The 22,181-nt window shown below is 32.0% G+C and overlaps 2 protein-coding genes across 4 annotated transcripts in view; one reads left to right on the forward strand and one right to left on the reverse strand.

Annotated features, from left to right (window-relative positions):
- LOC148629014 (putative ATP-dependent RNA helicase DDX43) overlaps nucleotides 1-1,558 on the forward strand; it is a 36,297-nt gene extending 34,739 nt beyond the window's left edge. For both annotated transcript variants that reach the window (XM_088542420.1, XM_088542429.1), the window contains exon 21: nucleotides 373-1,558. In XM_088542420.1, the coding sequence (XP_088398546.1) occupies nucleotides 373-570 (198 nt within the window). In that variant the 3' untranslated portion in view covers nucleotides 571-1,558. The remainder of the gene's footprint in view (nucleotides 1-372) is intronic.
- Nucleotides 1,559-4,161: 2,603 nt separating this feature from the next.
- LOC148629016 (ADP-ribosylation factor GTPase-activating protein 1-like) overlaps nucleotides 4,162-22,181 on the reverse strand; it is a 30,751-nt gene continuing 12,731 nt past the window's right edge. Inside the window, exons 7-12 of one of the 2 annotated variants that reach the window (XM_088542441.1) lie at nucleotides 22,051-22,107; nucleotides 12,120-12,209; nucleotides 11,492-11,551; nucleotides 10,360-10,419; nucleotides 7,755-7,888; nucleotides 4,162-7,048 (exon numbers count right to left, since the gene is read on the reverse strand). In XM_088542441.1, the coding sequence (XP_088398567.1) occupies nucleotides 6,538-7,048; nucleotides 7,755-7,888; nucleotides 10,360-10,419; nucleotides 11,492-11,551; nucleotides 12,120-12,209; nucleotides 22,051-22,107 (912 nt within the window). In that variant the 3' untranslated portion in view covers nucleotides 4,162-6,537. The remainder of the gene's footprint in view (nucleotides 7,049-7,754; nucleotides 7,889-10,359; nucleotides 10,420-11,491; nucleotides 11,552-12,119; nucleotides 12,210-22,050; nucleotides 22,108-22,181) is intronic. The other variant, XM_088542450.1, reaches the window with a different exon arrangement.

The raw sequence follows: 22,181 nt of genomic DNA on the forward strand, positions 1-22,181 counted from the left end.
CAAATAATAAAATATGATACAGTTTTCTCCATTCAAGTGGAACTTTTGAAATTATCTATGAAAATGGAAATTAAAATATAATCTGCACATGTGTAAAAAAAAAATGAGGGGGTAAAGTGTGTGGAATTGATAATCATGTTGGTTCAGTTTTTGTCCTGACATTTGGCTTCCTGTGATACTGATGATAATGTCAGTGGAAACCACAAATAATGTTTATGAAAATGTGCAGTGATAATGGAAAATATCAGGCAACTAAAACAGCTAGTATGAAATTAGAAATGTTGAATTCCCTGATACAATTGTGGATTTGTAAATGGCTTAGGTTCATGGAATACAAGGTTAATGTGAATTAAAGTGTTATTATTTTATTAGGTTGTACCAGAGTTTTTAGAGGCAATGGCAGAAAGATATGAGGCACATCTGCGGAAGAGAGCTGAGGAGAGAGAAGATATCAGAGCTTTAGGGGGTGGGGGAGGTAGAGGAGGTGGTAGAGGTGGGAGGGGTGGGGGAAGGGGAAGAAAGCGTAGAGAAGACTTTGGTGTATACACTCCTTCCTATGGGATAGCTTGATGAGTTTAGGTGCTATGAACTGAATCTAGTCATTGGATTTTTAAGGATGTTGTGAGGTTTAGAAATACTGATCAATTGTTTGAAAGATTGTTATTTGTAAGTTAATCGACCAAAGTATATCATTCTGTTAAAAATTGTTATTAGTTGTTTACATGTAGCTCAAAAAGAGGTTTTGGACCAATGCAATGGTATATTGAAGACTATAAGTTCAGTGACAAAATAATTTGAGTAATGACTTGGACCATGATTGATAAAGTGATGAAGTTTTTATCAGGTTGTTTTTAAGTTTGATTTTTTGTTGGAGCGCTCTAAGTGTAAAGCCATCTTGTTTCAGTAATGTCATCTACACCTCTCTTAAAATATCTTTTTTGAAGATGATTTTATTATTAAAGTTTTCAAGTATTAAACAATGCAAATCACCATCCTTTAAAACTGTTTGATTGATTTGTGATACTTGAACTGAATGTTCATGTATCTGTGATGACAGTAATACTACAGTATATTTAGGGGTATAATGCGATCAAATGATCAAGTATGCATGAAAGGCATACACTGTTAGCATGATACATGTATTTTCATTGAAATTTTATGGATGTTATTATTTTTCCTAGGGTAAGACTGGGTTTGGCATTGTGTGTTACAAGATTTTTATAAATTTGGTATTAAACAAATTTTCAGAAAATAAGTGGGGTTAAGTCAAAATTTACAACTATCCTTGAAAACAACACTAATTGAAGAGTTTATTCATGTAGAAGATGTATCCTCTGAACCTCTATAATGTGCAATGGTTGTGTATTGAGGTTATATCATTTAATTCCATACAATGTACATATTTTCCCATGGTTCATTTATAGAATCTCATCTTACTGGAAATGTTATTGTTTTTTATTATTGTTTTTGTAAATATGTATCCTAAGAGATATGAAATGTGATATTCTTTTATTTATTTGAAAAGAACAACAAAGACAAATAAAATGTATCACTAATTTGTATGGTTTACTTTTCATTTTGGGTCTATACGCTAATGAATGATCTTCCCCAAATTTAACACTCAGTAATGAATTTCCCTAATGGATTTTGAATGAAATCAGTACCTGTTTTTTCTTGAAAGTATTTTGATTTTTTTTAGCTCACCTGGACATCATTATAAACATTTATAAACAAATTTTCCCTTCTGACAACACTCATCAACTTATCAAAAAAGATAAGAACTTTCATGATCTTGCAGGGAGGCTTATATCAATCTGGATTTGGTTTGAGTTGCATGAAGGCTTCTTAATTAAGTTTTTGCCTTTGAAAGGTGAAAAATGATGTTTTTTTTTGCCAATATCTTGAAAACCATAACAGATAGAAAGTTTTATTTGTGAAATGATCCTTATGATATGGTGAACAAATGATTCATTTGAGTTGAAGTTGTAGAACAACTCCTTAGTTATTGTCCATGAAAAGTGAAAAATGTTTTTTGCAGATTTTAGCTAATATCTTGAAAACTATAATACGTAGCCAAATTCTTTCAATTGCTGAAATGGTCCTTATTACAAGTCTGGTGGGGATCAAAGTTGTTGGATGACTCCTTGTTAGATTTAGTGCCCTGAAAATGTAAAAAAGGACATTTTTTAAACATTTTCAGCTAATATCTTGAAAACTATGATAGATTATATAAAAAGAAACTTTCATTTGCTGAAATGATCCTTATAATAAGGCCTACAAAAGTCTGTGGGGTCAAAGTTGTCTGATGACTCCTTGTTAAGAGTTATTGCCCTTGAAAGGTAAAAAAAAATATTTTTAGCAGTTTTTAGCCAAAATCTTGAAAACTATAAAAGAAGCTTTGAATGGATGAAATGATCCTTATGATAAGACCTATCAAAGTCTTCTTGGAGTCAAAATTATCGGACAACTTCTTGTTAAGAGTTATTGCCCTTGAAAGGCAAAAATTGAACCAGGTGATGAATTCAGGCTCCTAGAAGCCTTTTGTTTCATTTTAGGTCAAATTTTTAAAAAATTGTTTTTGTTTTTTGTTGTTTTTTTTTTTTTTGCTTCCTTTGAAAACCCCTGCCTTCATTTGTTAATCAGATATGTTTTACTATTTTTGAGTGATAAGGGGTCAAAGGGGCCACACCCAAAATAAACATTTGAATTTTTGGTCTTGATATCAAAAATTTTTAATTGAATTTCAATATTGTGCTATATTGTGTCCAAACCAGTTGTGTCTATAATGAATTGTAGGTCCCTGTGCTTAAGTGTGTTAAAAACTTACAATGTGTCCACACTTGCCAACTGTTCAGGGTTTTACCACTGCAGTTGTATCATGCTGGGCTCTGTAAAGCTCTTTATTTCATTTGAATAATTTGAAATTTGGTATGCAGCTTTCATTTAATGGGTTTTAAAAATGGAAAAGACTTACAGCTTGATTGCCCATCAACTTCCTGTTCTATGTAACATCTTTATTACTAATTCTACCCCAATTGCCTTGTCCATCCATGTAACTGTTACACTTTTCTGTATCAGATTTGTCAGCTTCAATTGGAGGAAATATTTAGATAATTAGAATTTTGTTTTTGCATGATGACTTCTACCATGGTTTAGGTGATACAGAAAGATAATTTGTATAACAAATTTCTTTACTTCTATCGGAGGAAATGCTTCGATATTTTGGAATCTTGCTTTTTCATGATGACTTCTACATTGTCTACCTTTTATAGGTTTGACAGGCACTGTTGAGTGGGGGTAGGTATTCTAAGCAGGATGTAGCCTGCAATATCTTAGCACCTTTAATGATTAATATTTTAAATCTGTGTCCCATGTGTCAACCAGTATCACATATTTGCCATACTTCTTTTATGCTTCTTTGGGTTTTGTCATTTTTTATTGCAAAAAACTCTGCAAACCTTCAAGAGAACATTTCACAAAATTTGGTATGTAGCTTCAGTTTTGATAAAATGTACTATGGACAAGATTTTCAGTTGATACCCTAAACTCATCATCTACCAGTGCTTATCTTTTGGAAGCACAGAATTGTTGAAGCCAATGACCTATACAGATAATACTTAATTGGCTATGGTGACTCTAAATACATTGATAATAGTGTTTTGGTTTATATATTGCATAAACACTTCTCAGATTTGAGATCTCTGAAGGCACTTGTATTCATAAGTTTTTACTTATGTCAAATAATTAGTGACTCGGTATGTGAAACCTCCACTAGCCAATTTGCCCAAGGCATGCAAAAACTGCATTTGACTAGTGCTAATAATATCCTACTTAGTATTGTAATGACCCTAGACTATACAGCTTTTTTTCTTCTAAAATATCCCTGAACATTATGCTAACCTGACATGTCATGTTCAATTTTTAAGGGTTGAACTTAACCATGATTGCTAGTGAAATTTTATTTTACTGAGGTAACTCGGGTTGCACAATATGTTTTTGCTGATTAATGTGTCCTCTTTAGCGTTTACAATCAGGCTTAAACTAATCAGATTGTCTTATGGGTAATTTTGCATGTATTGTTCCTTAATATGCTACTTCAAACACCTGCTGATTTGACTGGTTGAAAGTAGGGGGAGATAACTACAGAAAAATAATCATAAGTTGATTTCACATTTATTCCTCACTTTCAATGAATACAATTAACAACTTTTAAAACATTCTTTCATGTGTTATATACAATGATTTTACTGTTAAAAGAACAATGATTCTATTAGAAATTTCTGATCTTTGGGAAACATAAAACAACCTCTAATAGAAAAAAGAATGAATAGCCAATGAAGGTGTAATAGACCAATTTCAAAATAACTTCTCAGTCTATTGAATTTCGTTTTTCAACAAAATCTCTTTCTAATGAAAATATGTTTACATGTAACAACATAACATGTGAAACACTGAATTATGACCACCATTAGAGAAAGTATGTTTAGCCATCAATTAATGAAACATGCTGTAAAAGTGCAGTAACAAAAAAAAAATTAATGAGCTAGTATACAGACTTTTTCTATTTTAAATTTTAATGAATAATGAAGAAATTTTCTCTCATGAACTTCTTCCTTTTATTATGATATATGTTCCCACAAATAAAATGGTTCAATGAAGTACATGCATTAATGATTCATACATACAGCTTGTACCACTAGCACTTATAACACATTCACCAAAAATAAGTACATCTAAAACCATAAAACAATACTGTACTGCCAGCAGAGCCCAGTGATAAACACAAAAATAAATTTTGTAGACATACATATTGTATAAGAGGGGGAAAAAATTCCTAATTTTAATGCTGGATTTTTTTTTCTTTTTTTTCAAATCAAATTTACAGTAACTCATGTACTAGACATAATTTTCCACAATAACTAACAACTGAAAAAAAATATGAGTGACATGACAGCATTTTTAAAGAATTTAAACAAAGTAAGTAGATTGATATTAATTCATGTAGCCTGCAAAACAAAATACAACAAAAAGAAAACCTGCAGTACAGGTATATAAAGTCAGTGTAGAGTGAATCTAGAATTCATGTTAGTAAGCACACTAAAGGATACTAGCCCCTATCAACTTATGAACAAATATATACATGTAATGTAGAGTTCCCATTAACTAATTTAATCAATCCATTAAAATTGAAAAAAAAAAATTACTCGTTTACCAAATATGGACAAAACTAGTACCTCATTTCTGTGGATGGCAAACTCCAGGTAAGGGTAAAGAAACCCAAAATCAATAGGTTAAACTAGAAAAAATGTGTACATTAAAGTATACTCCGTAACCTCCCAAGAAACCATATCATCAATAATAGTCAGTACACTAAAGTATACTCCCTAACCTCCCAAGAAACCATCAGTAATAGTCAAACAGGAAATTGTTTAATGAGGCCCAAGTTTAAAATTAAATTCCACAATAGAACTTCTTTATAAAAAGCTTCTGTCCAAATTTCAAATATTTGTGGTGAGAAAACTACCCTCTTGATTGACAAATGATAACGTCTATGTTTTACATCAAGAAAACCCCAGAAATCTTTCAAACGAAAAATTGAAAAATAAGCAATGCACAATGGGATCAAGATCAATGGGTGACAAGACAAATGGACATCCTGATCACTGTGTCCTGCTTATACTAAATGGGTGACAAGACAAATGGACATCCTGATCACTGTGTCCTGCCTATACTAAATGGGTGACAAGACAAATGGACATCCTGATCACTGTGTCCTGCCTATACTAAATGGGTGACAAGACAAATGGACATCCTGATCACTGTAACCTGTCCTGCTTATACTAAATGTGAGTACAACATATCACAACTATAAGATATATTTTGGCATCAATGATGACAATATAGTCTTGGTACCTGCTACTGAATACTACATAATGCTTAACAATTTTTTTATACCAATGTTAAGTTAAAATGACACGAGCATCTAAGTTTCCGTCATAAAATCATGTGTCGATTTCATCAATCATACAACAGGAATGTGAAGTTCACAAAACACAAACATCAGCACCAGTCATATCATCTCCAAACTAAAATCTTTCAATTTTGTTATTTACAAATAAAACATCCACTATATGACCTTTGCTGAGAAGCCATATGATGTACTTGTCCTCTTAGCTTAAGTCTATATAAAGCTTATTGCACATGCTAACACAACCAGCAAACTATCATGAATTTATCATCAATAGCTAGCCGTACTACTGGCCATATCAAGATATTTCAATAGTTGGAAATAAAGGTAACATTTCAATTAATTTCATAGCCCTTCTCTGCTAATAAAAATGAGTTATAGAATATTAAAATCTGGAGATAATCTGTTGGACAATTAAATCTATTACATTGATTTATTTCTTTTTGTAAACAAACAGAATTGATCCATGGTATTGGACATTAAATCCTTAAATTATTTGTCCAGTGTAAAGAATGGATGTACTGGTAATGTATGCACATTAAAACATCAATTGGCGAATTTTTCTTCTTTCACTTAAGTTTCCTATTATCAGATGCTGTATCTAGACTTTGCCAATCATCATCCTCATCTTCATTTGCCCATACTTCATTGTCCCAGCCAGAATTTCCGTTGGTTGTTACTTCAGAGTCCTCACCAAGGTCCAAAAGATTTCCCACTAATGGTTGTTTCTGTTTTTGTTTATCACTAGAACTGAAGCCAGTATTCCAGTCCACATCTTCCCAGCCATCACTTGATTTACCTTTAGAAGATTTTTTTACTTTTTCATTTGTATTGTCACCCCAGTTGTCCCAATCATCTTCAGTTTTCTTTGGTTTAGGTTTAGAACTAGATTTTCCAATTAAGGAATCATCGTCATTATTCAACCAAGATTCTAGATCATCATCAGCTTGTTTTGTGTCATAGCCCGAAGAGGAGCTTTCTGATTTCATTGCTCCTTTAGATCCTTTACTATCCCAATCATTACCCCAGCCCCAGGAATCATCATCCTCTTCAGATAACAGTCTGTTTTTACTGGGATCTCTGTCAAAATATATAAAATGATTGTTTTCTTCATTTAATGAGCATTAGCACCAACAGTATTCAAGTATCCAATCCATATAACATATAGATTTGGTCTCTACAGCACAGGATGGAATGATTTTACATGAGATCTTTTTCAGCACCATTACAATTTATTTTTAATTAAGAAATAAATCACATAAAACTCCATTTTATCATTGTTTTACCATGGGCTGGCCTTTTATGTTGCATTATTTTACCCTGAGCAATAGCAAGGGGTTAAATAACAACATAAATGGCCAGCCCGTGGTAATACAATGATAAAAGCAGTTTCCGTGATTTATTTCGATTCTAATAGGACTAGTTTCTTCATATTTTTTAATAGAAGCAGCCTATGAGCACAAAATGTTGGTCATGTTTATCACTTTTTTTACATGTCTATGATCTAAAGAGCTTTGAAGCACATCATATTAGAATTTATCCATACGCATTACCATATAGTTCTCTAACACTGCATTATGTTTCATGGTATTCAACAAGTAATAAAAGAACACTTGCACACAACAGATTGACATACAGAGGGACACATGGACAAAATCCTACCCCTCCCCTAAACTTCATTTGCAGGTAATGATATAATCAACATTGAATGTTCTTATCATTTTGAAACTTGTATTGATTAATGTGATAATTTATTTTCTGTATAAATTTTCAAACTTTCACTTACTTATCTGGAGATGAGTTTCCACTCAACAAAGTCGATTTTTCTCCAGGACTGGTATCTACTGATGACAAAGTTGTCTTAGGCTCTCCCCAAAGTGACTGAAAATTATTCCAACCCTTGGAGCTGGCACTAGACAGCTGAAATATTTACTGATACTGTTACATTACCATGGTCATACTTAATACATTGATAATGGTACGATGTACTATACATAATTTTGTCACTGATATTTTATACAAGCCTTGTCTAACAATGGCTAATCTCAATTTGATATTTTTGCCATGTCAAAGTAAAATCTATAAATCTATAATGTGTAACAATGAGTTGACACGTTGATACATCGAAGTAGCAGACAAAAGCTGATATGCTTAAAACAAGAGGCTCCCAGGAGCCTGAATTGCTCACCAGGTTAAATTCTGTCTTTTAAGGGCAAAAAATTGAACAAGAAGTAGTCCAAAAATTTCAACTCAAGAAGACTTTGGTAGGATTATCATAAAGATCATTTCAGCAATTGAAAGTTTCTTTCTATGTATTATAGTTTTCAAGATATTGGCTGAAAACTGTAAAAAAAACAAAAAAACAAAAAAACATCATTTTTCATCTTTCAAGGGCAATAACTCTTACAAGGAGTCCTCTGACAACTTTGATCCCTCGAAGACTTTTGTGGGCCTTATAAGGGTCATTTCAGCAATTGAAAAAAATTGGATAATTCTTACGCTTTTGTAAATATGGCTCACCTTGTTAAATTTTTGCCTTTCAAGGCCAATAACCCTAACAATGAGTTGTCCGACAATTTTGACTCCATTTGATTCATTGGAGACTTTTGTAAGCCTTACAATAAGGATCATTTCAGCAAATGAAAGCCATTTGCTAAACCTAACAGATTTGGAGAGGTATGTAAAAATCTGCTGTCTGACCCCACTGTTCTATTTTTATAAACGACAGCCATGTTTTTTAACCAATCAAAAATCCAAAGTCATTTTGTTAAGGATACCCTATAAAACAAAAATGTCAACTTTCATTGAATTTTGTAGAATGGTTTCTGAGGAGAAGATTTGTTAAAGTAATAACATCAAAAATAGCAAAAAATGTCCAAAAAGAGCAATAACTCCAACATGGGTCAACAGATTTTCACCAAAATTTGGCCACAGATAGATCTCATCATGCTGAATACTTTTACCCCATCAGAAACCTAAATGTTATAAAGATATATGCAAAAATCTGCTGTTTGACTCCTATGTTCTATTTTTAGTAATGACGGCCAAGTTTTCAAACAGATCAAAAATCCAAACGGTCCTTCGTGCAGGATACCCTAAGGAACAACTATCATGAGTTTCCTCTAAATCCAATCCGTAGTTACAGAGGAAAAGATGTTTGAAGAAATTGTTAACGACGATGACAACAGACAACGACGATGGATGCCAAGTGTTGGCAATAGCTAACATGGCCTACAGCCAGGTGAGCTAAAAAGTGCAATAACTCCAACATGGCTGAACATATTAAATTGAAAATTTTTACCACAGATTGATCTTATCATACTGAACACTTTTACTATGTCAGAATTTGGCTTAACATAATGGTTTTGGAGATATAAATGTGAAAACTACTATCTGACACCTATGTTCTATTATTAATAAAGGTGGCCATGTTTTTTGACATAACTTGACCAAGTTGTGTCAGAGGAGAAGAGTTTTGAAAAATTGTTAACAACAACAACGAATGACTATAAAGACAAATGCCAAGTGATGGCAATAGCTCAACTGGGCGTTGGCCAGGTGAGCTCATAAAGGAAATTGTATATTGTATTACTACAGCTCTCACTAAAATCATGTCTATAGACATACATTCACAAGTTCAATTAGCTAGTCCAACCAAATTTTGCATTAATTATTCAATGTTACTGTGTATTACAATATCAGTCTAGCATTTCCTCAAGCACATTTCTGCAAGGCTCAAATAAAATGTTTTCATTTCACAATAATAACCAGAATGATATATTTGGATAATATGATCAATTTAATCTGAGGATTTCCAATACTATTATTAATATGGCAGCATGTTATAGATATCAATATTTACACATTGATTAATGTCTTATTACTCCATGGTATTACAGCTGTTCACAGTGCAAAGGTTGTGATCAACAAATATTCCATTACAGAGGGATCTTTATGTGTTATAATCAATTTTTCGGAACAAAAAATACGTTTCAATAGTTCTACTACAAAAACTTAAGAAATGTACATCTCCCTACAATCCACATCCATCACATAAAGCATTGGCATATCCAGATGGGACACAGGGGGTTGGCACCCTTCCTTTTTATTGGAAAATTTGTCATTTTTATGTGTAAAATAGACAAAAAAAATGGTAAATAATGTCTTAGCACCCCCTTTTTTCTAAGTAACCCTGGCTGGCACCCTTCCTTTTCTAAGTGTCCGGATCTGCCTCTGTAATGTTATATCCGAATTAATTGAACAGTTGAGGTGGAGGTGCATTACAAGATCCATGAAAGAACAAAATGACAGACAGACAGACATGATGATTCATGTATATACCCAAACCTTATTCACAGTTTATATAAATATATGTTACACTGTGGCCATACCTTGGATGCAAAACCACTCATTGAAGAGCCGACGTCATTCATTAAAGACCCTTCCTTCACCTAAAACACATATAATACTGCATTTAAATCAATGAATTTGTATAGATCAAAAACAATCTGAAACTTCATCCATAACCAAACAAATAAGAGCATTCATAATATACAAGGGAGACAGATCACCAATACACAAATTACATCAGAAAATACTGTAACAAAAATTCAAGCAAAGTTAAACATGCATCTATCTAATTATACAACATCATAAAAAAGTCATGCAAAATACCATAAAATATTTTTGTTCATCAAGTTTAAAAAGTTTAAAAATTATCCCCTGAATGCCATGTACCTGCACCTATAACTCTGTAAAGGTTACTTCATAATTTGGTGAGAAGGAAACGAAAGAGGATCTTTTAATAAATGTTTTAAAAAGATGTCCTTCAAAGAAAATTTCACTATAATTTTATAATTAAATCTCTCCTATAGCTTCTCTGGAAATGATTAAATGTCAGTCTCTGTAAGAATCAGGGAGTGGGTATGAAAAGACCCTCATTTTGATAGTGTAATTTGACTACTTGCACCATCAGAATCAGGGAAAAAAGGCAATATTTTCCATATCATGTTGGTGCATTGAATTATAATTTCAATGAAATACACTGAAAAAATGAACATTTCAAGGACAGATAACTCTGTCAAAAACCTCATTTTCCTAACATTCTACTGAAAAATTTCTGAGCAAAGCCAGTGATGCAGAGACCAAATAATTGTCTTTTAAAATAGAGAATGTATCCTTGAGTGATATAACATTGTCAGATCGATGGGGTTTTGACATTTATGTTTCTGATTTTTCCCATTTTGTCTGATTCTTACAAACACTTACATTAAAGCATTATTGGTAACTTGTGATGTCATGGAATATTGGAAACACTTTACATACAATGTTTTACATGAACACACTAAAAGGTAAATACTGAAAAAAAGAAATACCACAAAATACTATTATACAAGTAAAAATTCTGTAAAATTCATCTTTAATTCGCCATAAGTATGTAATAATAGCTGATATAATGACATGACAGGAATGACTGTTTACAGCTGACAACCTTTACGTTATTGTATCTATGCAGATACTTACTTTATTTGCCAACCCTGACATTGATGATTGTATACCATCAAGTAAAGTTCCTTCTTGAACCTAAACAAGGCAAAATCATACACATTTCATCCAAATATAGATGCATTTAAAAGAAAATTCCATTACAGTGGATTTTTTTGTTAATTTTGATACATTGTACACGAAAAGCAGAATATGTGAAATCTACTACAAAATTACAACACCAAGGGATGGGATAGCATGCACTACAACATACAGACTGTCACCAAGTTTACATTGAAGTTTCTTTAATCATATAATATTATAATCGCTAGTTGATGTATAATATTTACAATTTTACAATTTCTCAAACTTTTCCGTAATCATTTACAGGGAAGGGTCTAATATTTCCAAAAAAATTGCAATTGTTTCTTTTAGGGAAAATCTAATACATATCTGGATAAAAATACCACTATGAATTACAATATTAACAGGAGTAGGTGGTTAGGTGTCAGACTCCTAAGCTTATCAAAAACACTAAAAACTTGTATACATAAGAGAATTAAGTTTCTATATTGGTCCACCTTAAAATAAGTTCTGAAGTAATTATCAAGTTATAAACAGTAACCTCAGGATTACAGTAAATCTAGTCAGTAAACTGTGACATTACCTTATCCTTAGTTGGTTTAATAACACTTTCATTGACAGTTGTGCCCAATTCTTTTGTCTTTTTAGAAGCTGCAGTGGCTACCTTTGCAGCCTACAAAAATCAGGAAAAAAGTATATAATCCTTATTATTGCCTTTAACATGAATAATAACATTCAAATCAGCATGTGTAAATAACACTATTTATCACTATTCTATATTACCATGACATTCAATTTCTCCATCACTCACTGTCATCAACTATTATGTTGTGAAATTAAATTAACACCTAAAATGTTAGAAAATAGAACACTGTAGGTAAAATACTCATGTATTTCATTTACAGTATATATACTTTATATTACCACACTAAGAGATTACAGATTATCTCTCTAGACACATCATAGTTATAATGCTTTATTCTTGCAAACCTCATGTAAAACTATAAAGGGTAGATTTAATCCCCACTTTAATGACACAGGCCATCCAGCTTTTCATGGAAAATACCACAACAGGATTAATTTAATATATGTATGCATTTTGTGTATTGGATTTTTCCTAATCCAGCTAATATTGTCACTTATTTATCCTCATGGCCTTTGTATGCTAATTAACTTACCATGGGGTATGCATTTATCACATCTTTATAGAATTGGGAAATGTCATTAAAATACACTGTTTGATCTTTCCTTGCTTTATTTTAAATTAAGAAATCTGATAGTAATAAACTCTTATTAAAAGTCAAATGAGTTTGCAGGGAAATTTCTTGCCAAAGCAGTCAGTGCTTTTCAAGGGTTTTCTGTAAAAATGTACTCTCACTCATCACAGACATGAGGCAATTGTCTTTGATGGGCTTAATATCTAAGGCTGGCAAAAATATGTTACAGCATGCATGATGCAACAACTTTCCTTTGCATTACAAAATGAAAAAAATTATATTCGTACATCTCCATATAGCGATCTAACACTGCAAAAATGTTCATCAGAATCCAACAACTAACACAGGACAAAATGTGTAACAGTAAACTGAAAATAGCCTAAGTCCATAGCTACATCTGTTACCAAAATCGATTAAACTGACAGACATACTAAATCCAGCATACCAGTAACCCTCTAACTTACCTTATAATATTTGTAATAATAGAGGCAGTAATTTCAAAAAGCTATTCATATTATTTAAGAGAAATAACAGCATCAAACTAAATGATCTGGTGATCCCCACATTAACAAGATTGTTATGTGTAGCCCTATGTCCCCCACCGCCACAAAAAAGTTATAGTGCATAAGCCCAATAACTTCTGTAATATTTAAAATTTGTTGAAACAAAATTGTGGGGCATTTGATCAATAACAATCCTACAAAATCTGTTCAGCGGTCTCCACGAAATTGCGTCCATAAAGTGTTCCTATATTAATAAAGAGCTGCACTTTAAACGCATGATACGCCCATTGCCCTTTTTACTTGTACTTATGCTGTTAATGAAGTTATATGATAAACTAGAAATAATGTGAGCCCTGTCAAATACCCTCCCCCCATCATCCCCCCTCCTAAAAATAAAAAATGCACAAAAAATTTGGCACTATCATAACAAATGGTCTGTTTTGAAAGATTTTTCAATGAATAAATTTCCTTGGCCGTTACTACCGTTTTTTAAAGAGTAAAACTTCATAACACCGAAACGTAAAATTTGTTATTTATACAAATCGGACTGGAGCTTACTTAAATATATAAGAACAATTCACCAAAGTTTCATAAAAGTTAGTGAAAGTGCTTTTGAGTTATTGTGCAAAAAACTTGAAAATCCCCCTTTTTTAAGTATAAAAAATTCATAACAAACGAAAAATCTGAAATTTATAAAAAATTTAAAGGGAGCTTACCTCAATAAATATGAACAATTCACCGAAGTTTCGTAAAGTTGGTGAAAGCGTTTTTGAGTTATTGTCCGAAGTGTTGACGACAGACGGACATCGGTATACCATAATACGTCTTGCCTTAGACAGCATAAAAAATACGGCGTTAAGATATGACCAACTACATATTGTGACTGACAATCCCACCAAGTTTTAACAATACCCATTCCGTGGTCTCTGAGTAGTGGTTCAGAAAGTGTTCCTATAGTGAATTAAGGAAAAAAATCAACAATGTCCCATAACTCCCATAAAATATGCCAGATCAAAATGATGGTTGAATATGATCAACTACATATAGTAACTTACAAGCCTACAAAGTTTGATAAAAAAAAATCCACTCAGCTGTCTCTGAGTAGTTGCATCCACAAGGTTTAGACGGATGGACCTATGGACACCGGTATTTCTAAGTCAATCTAAGTGATTCTATTACATCATCTGGAATCCAAAAGTTTGACAAAGGGAGAAAGGGACAGTCAGACATGAGTACTGTACATCAAGCAGGGTATAATTTGGTACCTACATGTCAAATAATACCTACTCTGCAGTGTACAATTGGGATTCACAGATAACAAAATTAACACCATCAACATCATAAATAGGTATTAGGAAGATACCCCAATCTTTCATAATGAGAAAATACAGTACCCACCTAATGTAACTATTACGCAATAAGAAAGCTCATATTTAATGTCATTTTTCAGTTGCACTTTGCAGAGTAAACATTTCAGTGTTACAAGGCAAATTATAAACTGATGAATGCTTATTTCACCGAAGATTGATGATCTTTGTGGGATGGAGTCAAGCTTTTAAAGTTTGAAATTATCAAAAGCTTGTATAACAGGTCATGCTGAGGAAATTAATATTATCTTAATCAAATAAGAAATAAAAAAAGACAGCCATGGTCACAATGGAGTTTTTTTCTTCTACTTATTCTATGAAGTACTATATTGTAAACTATGTTTTGTAGGGCTTTATCTGTAAGACACCGGGTCATGTATATAGTCATTTCACTTTAAAAATAAGTTTTTATGTACCATTCTGTGCAAGAATCAGGCAATGTGTGGCACATAATTACTGGGGAGGTATTCTCAAATTGGTCTTTTTTTGCCTTCAATCACTGGCAATATAAATACAAAGACTCAACTAGGAAAAAAAACATGTGAAAGCAGTAGATTTCATGCTTCTGTCAAGTCAGAAGTCAAGTATGAAATCAATATCTTCACACATGTAAACTGCAAGTTTTTTCTCTATCAGTATCAATATACACAGCAAATGAATTAAGCCAAAAATATAAACAACTGAAATATTCAAAAAATGCAACCTGTTACAAAGTATGAAGATTAACTGTAGAAAATAATGTAATAAGCTATATAAATCACATTACTTAATATATTACAAGCAAATAAACAAACATGTTAAGCAAATCATGAATACTGGTATAAAGAATGGACAAATCTCTGTTGTGTCCTATTAAAATCAACACCCTTTTAATAAGGACTCAATACAAAGCTTTAAAAACTATCGCTATTTTCAACAAGAAAAAAAATCAATTAAAATCAAATTATGCTGAAATTCTAAAAATATTAACTGATTAACTGAGTCAAAACAAAATACAAAGCAGCAAGCAACTTACTGTCCTATAAACTTAAGACAATATTAACCTCTTTTTTGCCTATCTGCTGGTAGTGATGTTTCATTGATGATAAATCCAATACATTAATCAATTTCAAAAGAAATATTTTCCTATGATGATGGAGAGCTACGATTACAGGCCACTGTATGGACACAATACAAAGTATGTACAGCAGTGTAACATCTGTCACAAGCAGCTAACGAAAAATGTAAAGAGAGAGGATGACTAATGTCTTTATTAGATCACAAAATCAATACTTTCTAAATGACTCTGTCTGCACTTTATCTCGGAAGATAAGACCTTAATAAATGTGAAAAGGAACTAAGAGATTGACAATTTGTCTTTATAAAGACAATGTTAAGACAATGGTGTCAAATATTGTGTGAATTTATGAGCTAAGGAAATGTTATGTATCCAGAAGTAAAATGAAAAGACTAGTATACTTGGAGGATAATAAATGGATTCTAGGAAGTCTCATTAACCATTCTATAAGTTCTTATTAACCAACATAACCCATATCCATAGACAGGGGGTAAGGGGGAGAGAGTTGACAAATCCACTTTGGAGTCAAAAACATGTTAAAAACTATTAAAAATTAGCTTAAAATTGGGAAGAAACAAGAAAGTCTGGAAAATTTTGTCCAAATCCCCCCAACCACCTTCAAACATTTCAAGCTACTGGCCTGTTACACTATTCAGATTTACACACCAGAATTTATCAAGATTACCTTGAAATACTAAATTAAAATATAGAAGCTTTAAGTTCATTACTTTGTCCGAATGTTCATCTTTTTTTTTTGTTATTGTGCATCACACAGAATAATTTTCAGCAATTATTTCGAAGAAGAAAACAATCAAATGTGATGGAACAAAACTTAAAAAAGGAAAGAACATGGAAAGACATACTCTCTAATAGTAGTAACAACAAAATCTATTGTCTATCTAGGTACATGTATGTATTTATTTTACTGTAGATACAAAGCATACCAGAAGGCTTTCAAAGGTTATAGTAATTAATTTTTTTGGGTTAAAAATTATCATGAGTATGTGTGTAATTCAATGTAAGGTCAAGACCCAAAAAGAACTGGCTAATAATCAAAAGTATTCAAATAAATGACCTTTAAACATAGCGACTATTCAGTGTTCTAGGATTCCTACTTCCCATTACCTGTGCAAGTGAAATTTACGTCAGGGAAAGTTAGGTACTTAGTTACACTTTCCTGTGGCAAGTTGAAAACTTCATATGCTGTAAGGATTTGTTTTGTTAGGAAAGCAGTCATTAACTGTGGGAAAGTTGATTTTATATGGATTTTTCCCCGAGGAAACCTGAATTTCTGAAAAAATCCTAGAACACTGCTATTGACCTTCAAGGCCTGAAAAATTGCAGCAGAAACAAACTGAAATTATTCTGCAGACCATTCCATTAATATTAATAGGTATCATAGCATATCATTTATGGTATCAATTGGGAATATTCTCCTTTACTGCCATTAATAAATATGTAATCAATAATAGAGAATTACACATGTTCTACTGAATTAGGCATCTTAATTTTTTATAGCTTTATACTATATGACATGTATAAAATTCTCTTTACTATTAACATTAACTTGTTGTAAATTACTTATTTTAAATGTATGAATATCAGTGCAATGTCTTTCAAACCAACAGGATGAGGATAAATCCCTGTGAAAAATGTGTTGTTTCTCTTCTTGGTAGACAATCACTACTAAAACCACATCAAACTGTGACCATGTCCTCATTTGGAACATATAAAATAATGTGTTTTCACTGATTTTATTTTTGTTACCCTCTGAGGGCTCTGACCTGTTTTCAAAGGTTATTTTATGTTCATAGCACTTTTTACTGACTCACCTGTTTTGATTTAGAAGTAAACTAATTCCACCAGATATACTATGAGAAATCACACAAAAAGGAAGCATTTTGTTTCACTCAGACTTAAATTATATAAAACCAGGAGACAAGATAATTTCAAACCCACAGGATCAGACAACAACATTTTTTTTCTTTTTGGCGCACCTACATATGATGTCTAACCTTACTATAATGATACTCTTATATGACCATATAATTTTTGGGGTCATATGAAAAAAAATTAATTGTAACATTTGAAGCAGTTAAAGAGGAATGGACTATCGAGCACAAGATGCATGTACCAAAATCTTTTATTTAGATAATCTCCCCTAAAAGATTTTGAGCAGTTGTCATCTTCCACATTAATAAATACATGATACCTAACTTTCCTATAAATCTAACAACTGATTTACTAGCAGTAGTAATTATAAAATGTGAAAATGCAATTGTTTCACTGACAACTTCTAATGTTTCCATTACTTTACGTGATAAATAATGCATTTTCAAAATTGCATGCAGTGTGAATTCTAACAATGAATGGTTTCTAAAATATACACATCATTGCAAAGCTTAGAAAATAAAGATTTCAAATTTATAATAGTAATGCAAAAAACTAGTTAACATTAAGATAGAAACAATCACTGAGACCATGCTTAAGCCTAAATAAGGTGAATTATGAACATTATGGAGGATCAAAATTATACAGACTAAAGCTGATCTATCATAATGCTTACACCAAAGGACAATAAAGTTACAGCCCAAACACAAATCTGTATCACAAAATTATTAATTGGACCTTAAGGTCAAAGTTCAAGGTCAAATATCATCAAACATGGTATGTATTACATCATATTTAGCTAATCCACTCCCATGCCAAATTTCAAAAGCATATACCAAAAGACAATAATGTTACAGCTTAGACATGACATGATGTGTTATGAAATGGATGAAGGGACTAACAGAGAGCATACACTACATAGTGATGGGGCCCTAATAACCCACACAACTCTATGACAGACATGCAACTATTTTGATCAGATATTTCAAATAAGCACAAAAGTTTCCAATGTAGAATTGATATAACTGAAGTCAGTGACTAAGTGGAAATACATTTGTAAAATTGAAAGACACGCCAAGTTGATTCAAACTGAAAATCAAAAGAGAAACTGCTCATCAGCATTACCTAACAATCATTTCTAGAAAAAAAAGAATCCATTTCTTTTACATTAAAGAACTGTAGATACAAATATAAAATTATATGTGTTGTCCTTTCAGTCATACAAAGACTCCAATATGAAGTTGACATCTTACACCATACCAAATATAAATTTAATCTGTCAAGTGGGAGCTGAGATTTTTATGAAGAAATTTTTCTGTATCATTCCAAATAGTGAAAAATTGGAAAGTCCCAAAAAAGGATGTTAACATCAGCCATCAACCAAAATTGCTAACAATGTACTCCCTACTTTTATTAACCAACATACCACATTTCAAATCAATCTGTGCAGTGGAAGCTGAAAAATTTTGAAAATTTTGACGGACGACTGAACAGCCTGACAAGTTGTTTTCAATATACCAACCACTTGTTGAGTTGGAATATATTATGGTAACCCCTACCATTCATATAGGCTAGTGTCCAATTTTTTATCTAAATTGAAACCCCTAATCTATTCAAATCAAATTCAATAAAATGCTTCAAGGAGAGCAGCATGATATAACTGCAGCCAGTTGAACACTGTTTACTTCAGAACAAATGTAAACACAATTTTAGTTTAAAACACACATAGGGACTTACAATTCATTATTGTCACACCAATTGGTTTGGATAAAACATTGCATAATATTATGAAATTCAAAACATGTAAAAAGTCCTGCTTACAGAATGTTTTCATGACTCTCTTTGTATCCCATTATCTCAAAACAGATGACAGAGTAAATTTGCTGCATACTTCCCTTGTTAATTGGAACAGATAACAAAAACAATTAAAATTAGGTAAATAATTTAAAAAAAAACTGCATTTCAAAAAAATGATGTTAGCAGCACCTTTGACCCCTTTTTACCAATAAAAACCTGATGAGAAATATTCCAATACAGATTGAAAAATGCAGGTATGGACTTCCAGAAAGAATTTAAAAAATTCAAAATTGAACCCAAAAAAATTTGATTTTTTTTTTTTGGTATGTGATCCTCTTGGTTTCTTATAACTGGAAAACCATTGGAGATATCAGAAATTTGAAAATGTGGGCAGGGATTTTCATAAGAAATCTAAGAAAAAATAGATTTTTTTCAAAATCGGACCAAAAATAAACTAGAGGCTCTAAAGAGTTTTTTTTTAGTAACAGCTGCCATTTTTTTTCAAGAAAAATCCCCATACCAAGTTTGGCTCTAATGAGTAAAGAAGTATCAGAGGAGATTGCTAACAATGACTGACAAGGACAATACCAAGTGATGGCAACAGCTCATATGGCCCTATGGGCAAGGTGGGCTAAAAAGTTTATTTTTAGAATGTGGCCCCACTATGGTTTTATGCTATTTAAAATTTGTTAAATATTCATAAAGTAGAATTTCAGAAGAAGCAAATTAAAACAAAGAATTGTCCAAATAGAATGAGAAATAAACCCTCTACATTAATTTTAAATAAACACCTATATAACCATTTGGCCCTGGCAGGAGCCAATGACCCCATTTTCAATAGCATGTTTACTCAAGCAGCAAGTAACAATACATCAAAATTTCCAGACATCTGGTTCACAACAACTTAAAGTTATCACATGTAAACAAAAACGTTAACAATGACGATGGCAAGCATCACAACATGATACGACTGCATTTTTTGCAGTCCTATAAAAATCAAAAGAGCTGATGCATAATGAAAATACCTAGTAATTATTTCTAGAAAGTTTTATAAAAATTATATGGAGAGGTTTATGAAGAGTTTTTGGACATAAAATGGGTACCCCTACTATCCATCTAAGTTAACAGCCGGTTTTGCTAATGCAATCCCCATTTTCATTCTATGAACATAATAGAAGTAAAAAAAAAGCAATATCAGTCTGAAAGCGAAATACTGAGGAAAAACATGAGACAAAACAATTTATAGTTCAAATAAGACTTCATTTGCCATAAGTCAACAGTTCTTAGAAAAAACATTTATCATGTCAAAAATTATGATGAGAAATGATACCTACAACTAAGAATGCAAGTGCGATTTTCACACCAAGAAGTTGTAAATAAATAGGTTAATGAGAGACAACAAACCATAGAATACATCAGCACACTATGATCAATTCTGATCAATAGGCTCTTAGGAAAAATGTAGAAAAAATATAATTGAACAACTGGGATTTTCACTAAGTAAACATTCCTCCAAACAGGAAGTATGCCTTATGGAATGAATCCATTTATCATTATAAATGACAAACAAATGCCATGCATAAGCAAGATATTGAGCATGGAATTAGTCTGTTTAAAGATGCTGAGATATAGCATCAACAGAAAGAGTGAGCTCAAAATTACTGAATATGTGAGAAACACATGATGTAAAAACAAAACATAATTTGGGAAAAAAAGCTCAGCAAAGTGCTATAGACAAAGGTATGATCATGTAAAATGCAGCCTCATAACTCATAAACCTTTTTGTTTTATATAGAAAACCCTTCACCTATAAATATTCTTTATCTTGTTTTTTTAAGTTTTATACAGGGTTACAATATACTGGCACATTTAATTACCTTGTAATAATATATACTTAAATGAAACTCATGAATAATTATGACCATTTTGAACCTTGGCCTTGATATCTAACTCCGAGGATATAAATCAAACTCAAAAGTCTCCACCAATAACAATGTACATGAATTCACACTTGTCATTTTTTTCCCAAATGAACCTCATAATGTCTCCTAATGACCTTTCATTGTCAGAGAAGCAATGTAACTTCCATTATGATGTCATTGATCTTTCGGCTGAAGGAAAGTTCAGCAAGAAAAATAACAGGAAAATTTTTAGTTTTCCATAGTGGCCATTGACATCTACAGAAAATACTGGTATTTTGAAGGGAGTTTAACAAAATGTCATCAACACCAAAACTATAACTATAAATCACATGAATCATATATATCAATTTATATAAAGAATTGGTCGAAAGCAGACTAAAAGACAATTAAAAGTACCTAAAAATCAAGCCAGTTAGCACAGAGATAAGGTGTGTATCCCACATGGTTAAATGGGATTGTCAGGCCATTAGAGGAAAATGTAACCATGTACCACAGCAAGACATGTGGAAAGTGAAATGCTTGATGCAAGTATCAGACAAAATCTTCAGAATTCTTCCAGAGAAAGGGAGATAACTACCCATACCTATTCCTACCATCTTTTGCTGACAGTTATATTATGTCTTGTTTCCTTAATATCTTTAATATTCGTTTCTTTGTGTTCAATGGATGATTAGCAATAATGAATAAAAAGTAATTCAACCTCTACAAATTCATTGTTATTAAGTGTTTTTACTCAAATAAAAAGAAAAGTGATTACTTACCTTCTCAGAGGCAGCAGAAGCAAATTTAGTTGCTCCAAGTGCAAATGTAGACCAGCCCTGCAATGAAATATCAATACAATCAAAGAAATAAACTATCACTTATACTAACTGCCTTATTCATAACAATTTCA

This window comes from Perna viridis, chromosome 1 (assembly GCF_037379345.1).
Source record: "Perna viridis isolate PV_CMFRI_1.1 ecotype Kerala chromosome 1, ASM3737934v1, whole genome shotgun sequence".
Taxonomy (NCBI): Eukaryota; Metazoa; Mollusca; class Bivalvia; order Mytilida; family Mytilidae; genus Perna; species Perna viridis.